The sequence below is a fragment of the Periophthalmus magnuspinnatus genome, chromosome 14 (genome assembly GCF_009829125.3).
Source record: "Periophthalmus magnuspinnatus isolate fPerMag1 chromosome 14, fPerMag1.2.pri, whole genome shotgun sequence".
In the NCBI taxonomy this organism is placed as follows: Eukaryota; Metazoa; Chordata; class Actinopteri; order Gobiiformes; family Gobiidae; genus Periophthalmus; species Periophthalmus magnuspinnatus.
The window spans coordinates 15,455,105-15,470,394 of record NC_047139.1 but is presented as its reverse complement, the minus strand read 5'-3'; the positions used below and the strand labels follow the sequence as shown (position 1 = coordinate 15,470,394).

The 15,290-nt window shown below is 40.1% G+C and overlaps 1 protein-coding gene across 1 annotated transcript; it reads left to right on the top strand.

Moving 5' to 3' along the window:
• The first annotated feature begins 461 nt into the window (after positions 1 to 461).
• On the top strand, positions 462 to 14,917 carry rsf1b.1 (remodeling and spacing factor 1b, tandem duplicate 1). The gene is made up of 16 exons (XM_033978932.2): positions 462 to 662; positions 1,886 to 1,977; positions 2,625 to 2,717; positions 2,824 to 3,029; positions 3,618 to 3,730; positions 4,544 to 7,173; positions 9,260 to 9,538; positions 10,238 to 10,342; positions 10,433 to 10,512; positions 10,879 to 10,933; positions 11,011 to 11,120; positions 11,199 to 11,266; positions 11,341 to 11,551; positions 11,857 to 12,062; positions 12,162 to 12,344; positions 12,752 to 14,917. Exons 1-16 carry the CDS (start codon positions 509 to 511, stop codon positions 13,330 to 13,332), a joined length of 5,166 nt encoding a protein of 1,721 aa, XP_033834823.1. The 5' UTR covers positions 462 to 508; the 3' UTR covers positions 13,333 to 14,917.
• The last annotated feature ends 373 nt before the right edge of the window (positions 14,918 to 15,290 follow it).

The following is a 15,290-nucleotide window of genomic DNA, read 5'->3' as shown; positions in this document are numbered from 1 at the left end:
AATAATAGAATATATAATGATGCAAATCATAAATATTGCTTTTCCAGATACTCAGAGTTATTCATTCCATGTTTGATAGTGGTAAAGTACAGTTGCCCTGGGGTAATCTGAACAAGGCTGCAATTCACTCTACTCAAACACCACAGTCATATTAGGCAAGGTTAGGCACAACGACAGTAGGCCTATGCGCTGGAGCCACGGCTGTCCTACTACAGCTCTTGAATCTTATAATCACTCATAATGAGTTACTGGCCATGCCAAATGTTGTGTTCTTTTTTTGTTTTGTTTTGCTTTTTATGTTTTTGTTTGTTTACTCGCTAGTTAAACAATGCATTGTTCCAGTAACACTAGTCTGTGTATATATTATTTCGTATTATTTAAATTCTCTTCCGGTGCTTCTAAGCATAGCCATAGCGTAGCTCGCAGTTGTGGTGCTTTTATTTTGTCTGACCGGAAGTGGTACTGTCATGTGTAAATCCGCCTGGCTTGACGCTGGTGTGTGGAAAAGATGGCTGCTTCGGCGGCAACAGCGAGTTCTGTCCCCGGTTTGTGCCCAAGTTACGCAGTGATTTGCTCTTTCCTGGAGCGGTACGGGGTCCAATTGGACCTACCGGAGCTGACCTTCCCTCAGCTGGAGCGCTATCTGCGGGACACATCCTCAGGTGAGCGGGGAGAGTGGCGATCTGCTGGCGGGGAGGAGGAGACGCTTCAGCAGTGCACTAATGCTCCCTGCTAATAGGCTAGCAGCTCTGTTAGCCAGTTGTGTGTTATTGTGTGCTTTTCTCTTCCTCTCGTTGACTTGTATTACTATTGTAGCCTCTCATTGGCTTCTACACGAGGATGTAAACCGGAGAGTAGGCTATTTACACATTTATCAAGCAGGGTAGGCCTGCTGTGCCCGAGCTTTTCTGTCACTTTGGACATTTTGAATTGAGCTTAATTTTTTCAGCAGCAGCAGTAGCCTTTATCTGCTCTGTAACGTAGTGTGCACACAGCAACAGAGACGAGTGATGGAGACCCGGGGCTGAGAGCCATGTACGGGCTAATAATGGTGTATTTTTGCTCTTGGCGGTCTAATTCATAATTGTACTGTAGTTTTCCATTGACGTAATATTGTGCACTTTATTTACAGTTAAATATCTTGTACTGTAGTGGTTTACATAGCCACAAAGAATAACAACGATGGCTTCCGGTTTACTCTTTCATCAATAACAAGACTCTTACTTTGTTATACGTACATTTTTTATAAACTACGCGTCAGCAGTTGTTTACTATGAATTTAAAATAAACGTATATTCTTTATAATCCAGCATTTGAAAGTAAGGCATATATTAAAGTTTTGGCGTAAATGATAATAAACCATATTTCCGGTTGGTCTGTGCTTTCTGCAGACAACTTGACTGTTTTGCCCGCTGTGCGCATGCGCGGCCTCATGGAGCGTTCCTGATGGAGCGTCTTTGCTAAATGAACTATCTCAATAACGCTTAAATGTTGTTAAAATACATGTTTAAGAACAATACCAAACACAAGGCGTCGAAGAAAGACAGATACAAGTATGAAACGTTGAAAAACCTAAACGGCGCGTGTTGTTATGTAATTGTGGCTATTAAATCCACAGTGATGGCACAAAAACACAATTGTACTGGACTTTGTGCAGGAATGGCTTCTTTGGTCTTGCTTTGTCTTTAGCGTTTGTAAAAAATATTCCTGAAGCATTTCAGTTATTACCGTTTTCTTGAGGAACAAAAAAAATGCTAGAATTTGTGTGGTTTGAAACCATTTTGGGTTCTTTTTGGTGGCACATGTTTGAGTCTTGGTTGAGTTTACATCATGTTAGATCCTGATGTGTTTGGAGATGTTTGAGATTCTCTTCTTTCTCTCTCAGTTCCAAAGCTCTTAGTGGACCTTCATGTGAAGTTACTGAGGAAGATTGGGAAATCTGTGTCAGCGGACCGATGGGAGAAATACCTTGTCAAGGTAACATCTGGTCTTAACCCTACGTCTGACTTAAATCTAAAAATTACAACCAAACCCTATTACTATGACTAGTGCACCAGCTAGTCTTAAGCCCTGCACTCGGCTCCTGATGTTCAAATATTGTATTTATTTAGTAGACCATAAAAATAATGATACCCTTGTTTTAATTTAGTCTTGTCTCTTCTGTTTGCTAGGCCTGTCTTGATAACAAATTTGGAAGCACGATATATTGTTAGAGATGTATAGCGATAACTGATAATGAAACTACTTTATGCCAGCGATACATTAACAATAATGCAAGATAATCCCAGTAAACTATGTTTAAATAGACAGTTTCATTATGTAGCATAAGCTGCAACAAATAGATAGCAGAATGAAATGATAAATAGCCATAAAAATGACCCCTCTGCAGCTCAAATTTTATCTTATTACAAAACGTATTATAATCGTATTGTATTACAATTAAAATACCCAAAATCTCCCCACTTTTGCAAATAAATTGTACACACAATAAATATTGAGTCCCTAAAATACATTGTTCTAGCTTTCATATATTGAAAGATTATCGTGAAAGACCTTCTGTTTGCAGCTATTTTGAGATGTCTCCCAGCTCTAATATGAAGCACTGTTCTCATGTCCTCATGCAGATCTGCCAGGAATTCAACACAACATGGGCGTGGGAGATCGAGCAGAAAGGATACAAGACCATGTCCATGGAGTGCAAGACGGGAATCCTCAAAGTGAGTCCAAGCTTAGGTCTGCAGGGCCCACATTTTGCAGTATGATATATTGACCACATAATTCTCCTGAGTATGTTTTAATATAAGATGGTTCCTCTTCCTCCAGTACCTGTGCGAGTGTCAGTTTGATGAGAATGTCAAGTTCAAAGCTGCCATCAATGAGGAGGATGCCGATGCGATGCGTCTGCAGCCCATCGGCCGGGACAAGGACGGTCAGATGTACTGGTTCCAGCTGGACCAGGACAACAACGTGAGGATGTATGTGGAGGAGCAGGACGACCTGGACGGATCCTCCTGGAAGTGCATCGTCAGGTCCAAGCTCACACTGGTTTCCTCACAAGGATACACAGGATTATATAGTCAATACAATATATTATGACAACATTAAGACTTGCAATGGCTTTGAAAACTCTAATTCTACAAGGGTTATATAGAAAATGTTTAGAAGAAATTTGGACACTCAAAACGATGCAATGCGTTTTGAGTTTCCAAATCCAACACTAACCATAAGCTCCTAAATTGCTTTTAAATTGATGCTAGCTAAAATTTATGTTTGTTTTTGCATTCACATTTTACTTTAAGAATTTCTAGGTTTTGGGCAGTAATTAAAGTGATAAAATGAGACAGTGTAGTCCTTCATTCATGCAGGAGATTTTCGATGTAGAGAGGGTTTCATCAGTGTTCATCTGGACACTGTTTTACAATTTTAGTTACTCAGAGTAAGAAGTCCCAGTTTTTTAACCCAGTTCCATCAATTGAACATGGCTTTTGGATGGGAGCCGAAATGTCAGGATCACAAAAACTTCTCTACATTGAGTGATGCAATGCATATTTAAAGCTGTGGCAATTCCCCTGATGTCCCCCAGAGGGCAACATGTGACATTCTGTTTGTTTATACAGGGACAGGAACGACCTGGCTGAAGTGGTGGCTCTGCTCAAGACACAGATTGACCCTGAGCTCCTGAAACGAGACCTGGAAGCCAAAGCTAAAGAGGGCAAGGAAAATGTGGAGGGTATGTTCCCAAATTGCCTTACATGTTTATAGTACATACGACAGGTTTTCGTGTTTTGTTTTTTTTCTGACATGGTTTGGTGGGATAGTACCAGTGGTCAGTATTTATGATAGTTTTAGATCAGTTAAGTGGCAGTTTGTAGAAAAAGGTGGAGAAGAAAAAGTACAAAAATACAGGACAGAACAGTTCTAAAACAATTCCTCTACCTATATCATCAACATGGAAAATTCCAAAATGCAGAGACAATTTACACTCAAGTAAGGCATTTTTCTGACGGTTTAAACCTTCATTTTATAAGATAAAAGTGTTGTCATTTGTCTTAAACAAGTCTAATCATAAGTTAGGCAAGCTTTGTCCCCTGCCTGTGTCCAACCAATAAATACAATATTAAATGTCATCAAAATTGTCAAATTAGATTAAAAAAAAAAACTAGGCATAATTATATTTAAGATTTTACCAAAAATCATATATATATATATATATATATATATAAGTATATTTTAGTGAAATTAGTATATTTTAGTGAAATGAGTAGTCTAACCTGTCATATGCACTTAAAACCTGTAAGAGCATTATTTTCTGAATCTGAACTGCTGAACCAATACAAGAATCCTGAGCATTTCAGAATATGAGGTCTAAACTACATGGTTTAAGTTTTTAATATAAAACCTCATTGGGAAAGCATTTTTAGTTCTATGCAGAGAACACTTGATAATTGAAGCCTTTGCCAATTTCAGCTCTAATTTTGCAGCCCTGTTTTTGTCATGTTCTAAATTAACATGCATTTTCTGATTTTGTGTGTTTACATTTCAGATAAAGAGAAAAAGTCAGATGATGAATCGTCTGATGAGGAGAGCAAGGACCCAACAAAAACCAAGGCTGACATTCCTGTGTCTCCAAAGAAGGATGAGGAGCAAGACCAGGACAAAGTGAAGACGGAGGAGAGCAAGTCTCCAGTGAACGGCCTCCCGGAGTGCAAAGCAGAGCCCGAGCCATCTGTAGAAAAGCCCTCAGCAGAGACCAAGGTCATCAAAGAGGAGCCTATGGAGGTGACCCCAGCCATGACCGAACTGTCAGAGGAGCGGCTGAGTGAGCAACAGGCCAAGATCCCACTTAAGAAGAGAGGCATGAAGTTCACCGAGGGATTTGAAAAAACAAGTAGTGTTATTGTCCCAAACCAAGCAATAATCCAGGCCAAGGACAGTGTGAAAACCGAATCCCAGAGTGTAATCAAGCATGTGAATGGCGAGCTTGAGGAGAAGGATCTGGACAAGCAGGAGCAGATGGAAGTGGATAAGCTGAGTGTAAGTGGTAAACAGATTGAAAACATACAAGCAATGGAAACAAAAGGAGACGAGTCTTCCACAACTTCACTAGCTAAGGATGACAGCAACGCAACCAATCAGGAGGAACATGAATGCATAGCAGCAGACAAGGCTCACAGCAATACTATAGACTCTGAAAGTAAACCCAAACCAGATCAAACTGAGAAGGACCAAGCAATTAGTGACGAAAAAACATCAGAGGACAACAATATGTCAAAAACAAAAGATGTTTCAGTCACAGAAGATGGTGAGAGAAACAAAGTGGAAAAGATGGAAGAAGACCCACTGGAGAAATGCGCTCCATCTAAAAGTGACCAATCGGATACAATTTCTCCAGCCATATCTAATCTGTCTGAAAATAATAAGTCAAATACTGACCACTCAGACAGCACTTTGAAGGCTAAATCCAGCCAATCAGAAGAAGCGTCAAAGTCAAACGTTGTCCACTTGGACCATAATTCCAAGACAGATGTTGATCAGTCAGATAACAGTTCCCAGCCAAAAAATGACCAAGCAATGGAGACTTTGCAAACTAAAGAAGAGCATTCAAAACCTACTCCATGCAATGAAGATGAATCCAAATCTTTGCCAGATAATGAAGACCAATCTAAACCTCAGTCTACACCAGATAACCAATCGGATAAGTTGGAAGTTGTCATGCCCCCTAAAGAGAAGATAGATGATGTTCAAAATACAGAGAAACCATCTGTAGAAAAGTCCAAAGACACGGACACGAAGGAACTAGTAGAGCCAGAGACTGAAATGACAAAAGATAAAGATGAAACTAGTGCTGAGAAGAACCAAGACGCAAATAACGACAAAACAATAGCGGTGATAGACCAAGACAAAACAAAAGCCCCAGAGAAGGAAACTAAAGAAGTTAAAGTAGAAGAAAGTATAGATGCCCAATCAGATGAGACTAAAACAGTAGAAGATTCAAAAGCCTCTGCAACCTGTGAAAAACATGTAGAAACAAAGAATGAAGAAAAGACTGGTCATTCTAAAGATCTGACCAAGCAAAAAGAAACAAAAGTCATTACAAAAGTGGGTGAAAAGGAGCCAACGGAGGAACAATCAAAAATAAGTGAGGAAACACCTAAGTGTGTAGAGAAAATGGACATCGATGAGAAAGAGACTCCAAAATCTGTCCTTCCTGAAAAAGACAGAATTAAAGAGACCAGCAAAGGGGAGGAGGCTACAGCTGGAGAAAAAGATGGAGGGACTAATGGTGAGGACGAGAAAATGGAGCAAACCAAACAAGAGACGAGCAAGGATGAAGAGAAACCTGATACTAAAACAGCAGAGAAGAAAGATGGCGAAGACCTGGAAAGCAATGGGAAAGATGAGAAGATGGAAGAAAAGAAAAATGAAGAGAATGGCAAAGCAGAGGAGGAGAAAGCAGAGGAAACGCCGGAGGAGAAAGCAGAGGAAACGCCGGAGGAGAAAGCAGAGGAAACACGGGAGGAGAAAGCAGAGGAAACACGGGAGGAGAAAGCAGAGGAAACACGGGAGGAGAAAGCAGAGGAAACACGGGAGGAGAAAGCAGAGGAAACACGGGAGGAGAAAGCAGAGGAAACACGGGAGGAGAAAGCAGAGGAAACACGGGAGGAGAAAGCAGAGGAAACACGGGAGGAGAAAGCAGAGGAAACACGGGAGGAGAAAGCAGAGGAAACACGGGAGGAGAAAGCAGAGGAAACACGGGAGGAGAAAGCAGAGGAAACACGGGAGGAGAAAGCAGAGGAAACACGGGAGGAGAAAGCAGAGGAAACACGGGAGGAGAAAGCAGAGGAAACACGGGAGGAGAAAGCAGAGGATGAGGAGGGAGAGAAGAAGAAGGTGGGCAGGAGGCCACGGAAAAGGCCGGCCCACAGGAGAAAGGCTGAGTTGCAAAGAGAGGACAAGGACTCTGAATCGGACACTAACACGGGCCTTTCTCTGAGGAGGTCGCCCAGGATCAGACCGGCACCCAAACCAGCCCCAGAACCCACAGAGAAGAAGGACGAGAAAAAAGACGTCAGCGAGGAGGAAGAGGAGGAGGAGGAGGAGACGAAGGCTACGCCAAAGAAGCCCAGAGAGAAGAAGGTTCAGGACAAGGACCAGGAGGGACAGCCAAAGAAGGTACTACAACACTGATGATTACTGTTGGATAACTGTCTGCAATTTATTTGATTATTTTCCTCTTTTTTGGAGTGACAAAACATTTACTTTGTTTAGTTTTAGACATCGACTTTGACAGATTTTTACAGTGCAGTGTTACACTAAAATTTCAAACTTGATTTCAATACTAAGGAACAGACTCGATACACAATACGGATACCATGAAGATAATACAAAAACACTCTTTAGACAATAGAATGTGATTTTCAGCAGTAAATAATAGTACTTTTTTATATTACCATATGGCCTCATATCTGTGGAATTTCTTAATCATCCAGGTTTGGTTCTGTAGTGGTTCATAGGTGTATACTAGTCTAAAGCTGAAAGGTTCATTTCTGTCCTGTGAATGACTTTTTTAGTATCAGTACCTGCTCAAATAAGTTTGAATACTACTGTATTTTCTGGACTATAAATTGCACTTTTTTATAGTTTGTCCGGGAGTGTGACTTGTACTCAGATGCGACTTATATGTGAAATTATTTAAGTATATAATTTCTTTGTTATTGTCACACGGAAAATTGCCCAAGGGCACTCTAGGCTCGTGTACCAGTATGGCAGCCACACAAGCGGCGCTTCATCTACTTCCGGAGCAGGCGGAGTTGTTCAGAAGCGACACTGAGGTTGAAGAATTCAGTGGATTTAGTGATTTGGAGTGAGATTGAGAGTAAACTTGTTAGCTTGTTTTTTTATGGTTTAGTTATCTCATTAACTGTTAATATCTTATGTTAACATACCAGACTCATATTCAGTTCACCGTCTATGCTTCACCTACATGTTTACATATGTGTTAGGTAATGGTTGATTAAACATGTTACAGTTCACTTGTTTGACCACTAGATGGTGATGGTGTTTTTAATACCTGTAAGAAAATTTACTTGACTCATTTTCTTTTATACATTTCATATTTAATTTCCTCTTATTTATTTATCCTTTATTTATAAGACCATAAAGGTGATAATTTTTCATTTGGAACAATATTGTAAATGTTTAGTTTATCATAAATCTTGTTTAAGGTCACCAAAACTACTTACCGTACTGTTTTCCGGTTCAGCCTTTTACGCTAATACAAAGTCTTACCTGACAGAGCACTATTTAACAATTGAGAAATAAAAATATGAAGTTTTCAGTTCACTGGTTTGTTTACTAGCAGGCCAAAGTGGTATGTATATTTTCCATGTGTCCATATGCAATTTTTTGTACATGTAGTATGAGCCAGAGCTTATGTTATATTTTATGTGTTTGCTAGTTCTATGGTACGAACTGTGATGAAGTAAGACCACAGTAAACATCAGTGAAAAGACAACCCTAGTACAGAGACTATGGAATTAACAGTCAATAGGTGAATAATTGTATATACGGTATTTTCAGGAAAAAAAACCCCAAAACATATACATATATAAGTCTACTATAAGGACTATAAGTTGCATTTTTGGGGGAAATTTATTTTACAAAATCCGAGACCAAGAACAGACATTTTATCTTTCAAGGAAAGTTATAATAACAATAAAATGGAAAACAACAGGCTGAATAGCAGTACAGCATGTAACATAACACATTTATTTAACAAACTGAATGTGTCTGGTGTGTTAATGTAAGATATTAACAGTTGATCAGATAACTAAAGCATAAAAAACAAGCTAACAATATTACACTCGATCTCACTCCAAATCACTAAATCATTGAATTCTTCATCATTGGTCTCACTTCTGTGTCGCTGGCATACTGGTACACAAGCCTGGAGTTCCCTCGCACAGTTGTCATTGTGACAATAACGAAGATGTGAAATTATATACTTGAATAATTTCACATATAAGTCGCATCTGAGTATAAGTCGCACCCCCGGCCAAATTATGAGGAAAAAAAGTGCGACTTTGCCTTTTTCTGGTATGCCTTTTTTGAATAGGAATGTTACTTTTTGCCATTAGTTTAATCTTCGAAACATTCTTTTTTGGACACTGTTGTGACTGTGTGTTATCTGTGTAATCCCTCAGTCGTCCAGGTCTTTTGCCATGACGAGGTTCTTCATGACTGTATGTTATCCTTCCAGGGGAGGAAGAGACGAAAGGTTCGCTGGACCAACACACGGACCAGACGCCGAAAGAAAGGCTCTGAGGACGAAGAAGAGAACAGCGAGGAGGAGACAAGCGAGTATGAGGAGAGTGAAGTAGATGACACTAGCGATGAAGATTATAAAGTGGAGAGATCCAGGAAGAGGCGCAACCGCAACAGAGAGAGACACAGCTCTGAGTCCTCCTGCTCCTCTGACGACCTACCTCCCAACGAAGACCCCTGCAAGCACTGTGGCCTTCCCAACCACCCCGAGTTGGTGAGGACATGGATTCTACTGTTATTCCAGTGGTTTTAGGATGCTCTATGCATTATGACTAATATGCATATATATACCAGAGAAATTAAAAAGTTGTTGAAAAACACAAGAATCGAAAAGTATGTAACAAGTAAGAAAAGTATGAGTCACACAACAGAAAAAGCCAACATTTTAATCTACAACGGTCTTTATCAGGGCTTACATAAAATCATAAAACTACCGTGGATTTTAAATGGGACCCACCAATAGCAAAACGTAAACCAGTTGTGACAAAAACAACAAAAGAAAACACGACAAAGTCATCATTTAAACCAGGATGTTCACATGCTATTATAAATCCAGAAGGCCTCCTGTTCCTATGGAAATTAAATTAAATTCCATGGAGATGAAAAGGTGATGCCATCAGGCAGAGTTACAGGTCAGCTCTATGGAAATGCAGTAGTAAGAATGCATGTTTTTCAAGGTTTCTTGGAATAAATACAGTAGTTAAGTTACAAATATGATACTGTGAAACAACACACAAAACAATATAAATTTTGAAAAAAGCTAGTGTCTACCAGAAAAGTTATTTGATGTACGTTTTTTAAGTTTCTGCCATCTTTTATGCACAGTACCACAAACCTGAAATGTCTATGGTGTACAAAAGTTTTGAAAACTCACTATTTATGAAATTAATGTTTTTATTTATTTATTGTCCAGATCCTGTTGTGTGACTCGTGTGACAGTGGCTACCACACAGCCTGCCTCAGACCTCCACTCATGGTCATCCCGGACGGAGAGTGGTTTTGTCCACCCTGCCAACATGTACGTACCTCGCATCGCTCAAATATCTTATCTAAGAGCCCTGACCCCAAGAACCTGACGCATCTGACGCTCTGTGCCTGTTCTCTCTAGAAACAACTCTGTGACAAGTTGGACGAGGCACTCCAAAACCTTGATGCAGCACTAAAGAAGAAGGAGCGGGCTGAGAGGAGGTGAGGGTCAATGAAGGTTCTTAGATTTTTATGTGTTGTTGTGATTGTGGAGAAATGCAAAAATATTTCAGTAACTAGTTGCAAATGGACCAAATAGTTTGGGCAACAGTGACATCCAGTGGTAACACTGCAAATTGCAATTGTACACATCATGCTTCCCCACGTGTGTTGTCAAACTGGAGTTGGAGCAGTCAGTGAATTTCAGGTTTTTATGCTAATACTACAATATTTCATTATTGAAACACTATAGCACTACTATAGTATACTATAGTATTGGCTCTCTAAAATAAGGTCTACCTGAAGTGAAAGAATGCCAACTATTCATAATCATTCCGCAAACATTCACTTGTATTTGGTGTTTTTTAGGAAAGAGCGTCTGATTTATGTTGGAATCAGTGTGGAAAACATCATCACACCTGCTGTGAGTAAAATACTTGTATTTGTACTACATTTATCCCATATACAACATGCACAGAATCCCAACATCTGATCTGACAGGTGGAGGTGGAAGAGAAACCAGAAGTTGTGTTGAAGGAGAAGAAGGAATCCAAGAAAAGTAAGAGCTGGGGTCGAAGGTCAACAAGGACCCGCAAAACCATCAGCTACAGGTCGGCCTTATTCTGAAACCTCCTCAAACTATATTCTCAGGGAAAACTTAGAAATGTGATTGTGAATTTTATTTTTAGATTTGATGAGTTTGACGAGGCAATTGAGGAGGCCATTGAGGAAGACATCAAAGAAGCCGAGGGAGGAGGTAACATGACTATTTATGGAAATATCATGGTGATTCTGAGTACAATTTATATGACACTGGTTATTTTTTGGCAGGTGCAGGTCGAGGCAAAGACATGGCCAATATCACAGGCCACAGAGGTAAAGACATGTCCACCATCCTTCAGGAGGAGGGCAAAGAGAATGGCAAACCCCCCCGCTCCACAGGGGGGCAGAAAAAGAAGAAGAGGAGGCGTCTCAATGATCTGGACTCTGACAGCACTGTGGACGAGGAGGAGAGTGAGGAGGAGTTCTGTCTCAGCGGCAGGTACTTTCTTTTCCTTTTTGCATACTGCTGCTTTTATCTGTGTACGGTCCATAGTTAAGTTCTAAATTAACCATTACTCTCATTTTTAACACTACTTTTGGACACCACAGCCTTTTTATTTCACACTTTGCAACATAAATTATAGAAACAAAATAATTCAGTCCTGATTTTGGTTTATGAAACAAAATGTAACTCCAGCTTGTTTTTGATTATGAAGCAAGCTTAAGGTTTAGCAGAATCATTTTGTTTTTTTCTGGAGTTTTTCATCTGGTTTTGATCTTTGCTCATTTAAAAATGTACAACAGCACATCAGAGGAATTTGTTGCATCGGACAACTCTGGGGAGAGTGAGGCAGGGTCCAATGAGAGTGACAACGAGAGTGGAGGCGGCAGGAGGTGGAAATCACGTCCCAAACAGCCAATCAGGAAGAGCCAACGCAAGAGGCGGAGACCTAAAGGGTATTCAGATGAGGAGGAGGACGAGACTGATGAGGATGAAGAGGATGAAATTGGTAGTTGTTTTTTTTTTATATTCAATAGTAATTGTGCAGATCTGTTGCCATGCCCAGTGTTGACTTGTTCTTACTGTGTGGCTCTGTGCATGTGTCCAGCTACAGAAGGTTCCAGTGAGTACAGCAGCAGTGATCTGGATGTGAGCATGCGCCGCTCTCGCAGGAGCCGCAAAAGAGCCGTGAACTACCATGAGACGTCAGAGTCTGAGGGCTCCCAAGCTGAGACCAACAGGGACAAGATGAAACCCAGACGCCGCCTGGATGACAGCTCGGACACCAGTGGTCAGTCTCCTACTGTTAGAAAATCATGGGAAACGAGCTGGATCAAGTTTGAATACGTTTGTTTTTTACTTGCCTGGTAGTGAGGCTCTTTAAGTAGTGATGCATCAAGCATTAATAAAACCACTTTTATTTAAGTTTTTATATATATATATATATATATATATATATATATATATATATATATATATATATATATATATATATATATATATATATATATATATATATATATATATATATAAAAATGACATCAATTGAACCCTTGTCTCCACATTCTGGAAAACTTTAGTAGTTCGTAGTGGAAAAAGCCATACCCTATACCTATAATTTGAGGCCCTACACTTCTATAGAAAAGCACTTCGTGTGAGCTAGCCTTGTAGATGAACTGTTATATCTTGTCATTTCAGCGAGCTTCTCGAGGGACTCGTCAGAGGAGCGTCCAGAGCGCAGGTTGAAGAGGGACTGGTCTGATGAGGACTCAAGGCAGAGACGCCGGCGGCTGGCTCTGAAACGGCGCAGAGCTTCAGAAGATGATGAGTCTTCAGACGAGACAGACTCTTCAGAGGAGGACCGGCCTGTCAGGAAACGGGTCAACCGCATCGACTCTGATGACTCTGAGGAGGAGCAGGAGGAGGCGGCCTCACCTAAGAAGCCAGCTGAGGAAGACAAACCCAAGAAGTCCAGTGAAGAGGAAAAACCCAAGAGCACGAATGAGGAGGACAAATCTAAGAAGACAAGTGAAGAGGACAAACCGAAAAAAACAGCAGAGGACAGAACAAAGGGGCAAAGCAACAGCCTGCCTCCCACATCAGGACAGAGCGCAGTGAAGAGCGCAGCCCCAGCCCCACACTCTCACATGGACACTCCCAAAGCCACTGCCCCCAACGGGGTGGGCTCAGAGGGGGCACAGGGTGAGGAGGAGGATGAGGATGATCTGTTAGGGGTCACTGACTTGGTGGACTATGTCTGCAATATTGAAGACTTGTAAAAAGAACAGTGTCCCTGGACTTTTGTGCTATTGTATTTTTATATAGCTTAACTTTATTCAAACTCCCTTCCTCTCCCCATGTGTCTGTCCCTGAGAGCTGCTTCACATCTGCCACAGAGCTCACCGACTCGTGTGGTCATTTCCATGTTTGCATTTGAATCGTTTGTTTTTATAAAAAATAAATATCAATTCCCAATAATAATGACTGAGCACTCAGTAGAAGTAATGTTTCTGTGCAAAATTGTATTGTCAAAACAAAGAAATGTCATTTTGAAAAATGTATTGAAATAGAAAATCTTGGGTAATGTATAATAGAATATTCAATTGTTTGGGCTAAACAAAAAATCATGTAATATTTTTCTCAAAATGAACGTGTTTTTAAAGATTTTGGCTTGTTCTGAAAAGAAATGTGTTTCAGAGATGTATTAATGGTTGTAAATAGCACGTGTATTGTATAGCAGCCTCAAAGCTGTTGAGTCTGTAATACAGTCCAAAAGTATTGTGTTATTGGGCGCTTTCGAAATATGACACAATTGGCAATCAAGGGAAACAACAGAACCAATACGTGCTCTGGGATCAGTACTTTGGATACGTTTGCATATGTTTTATTTCATCATAAAAAAAAGGATTCTGACTGCTAACACAATTTAAACTGATTTTAAAGAAGTCTCACCTGTATGAAGCAGCATATCCATAACTGACCATCACATTGACCACCCTTCTTATTGCTATAGACTAGTTTTTGTATATTGTAAACATATTTTAACTCCCGTCAGTATCAGTCGTGCGCTCCCAGTTTGTGTAAAGATTAGTCTAGCCTTCTCTTTATGTTACACTTTTTTATATATATTAACATTTGTAATTTTTGTAAACTTATTTTGTGTTGTCATGGAAATGTAAAGTGTCTTATTTTCTGTACATTGTGTAGAAGCAAACATGGCATTTACAAACTAAAATAATATTCTGCTCTTGGTTTTTGTTTTTGATCACAAAAAGGTTTGGAAAAGGCTTCCATGACTTTTCTTACCTGTGCTGGAGCCACATTGTGTGTATATCTGTAGCTATTATATAACCTGTAATATATTTAGAGACATTTTTAAATCAAGGAAAATATGACAATTCATTGTTGTGATTGTTCCTTTTGTAGGGAAATATTCTCAGCACACCACGTTTTTTCTAACAAATGGTGGTATTGTTCAAGGCATGTCCACACCTGGAAAGTTGAGATTCAGCTGAGTTGCTGTAATTTCTTTCATAGTTTATAAAATGAGTGAGCATGGTTTTCTCCAAAGGATGAACCACTCTTCAGTTTGAAAGCACTACGACCAAATGACTTTAAGCTAAGCTAAAGCTGCGCGAGTTCTTTCTCCCATTACAAAGTGTTGTTGTGGGTGATTCCCACATGTTTGTACCCTGGATGTGTGAGTGAAGGTATGGATGCTGCGCACTGACACCAGTGTTGAGGATCACCTCATGAAGCAGAGGAGACCCAGTCCACCCGGAAAGCAGTGGTCATGTGACCTGTGTCGTGTCTGCCCGTTACGTTTTTGTTAACTGATTTGCTTCCTGAATTTGATATTGTTCAGTTGTCATAATAAACTGGCTGTAAGCCTCTTATATACACGTTTGCTTATTTACAAGGCCATTTAAAGCCTCACTGTCTTGAACATGCCCCTATGTACAACACACTAAGTGTCCAAATATATTCAGCACAGCTTTATTGTAAAAAAGTTTTTGTAATCTTATTTATAAAGTGGAGCTCAGGACCTGCTTTTTTATTTTAGGAACAACATCAAAGCCATGCTTGAAGGGTTTACCATGCGGACACAACTACCCTCATATGTCCTGACCGAAAGGCCAAATACAACTGATCAAAATTTGTTTCTCTTTAGGGTTAGGACTATTGACATCAAGAGCAGCCAGCTGAGTTTGGTTTTGGAATGTTAAAGGGTCTTACA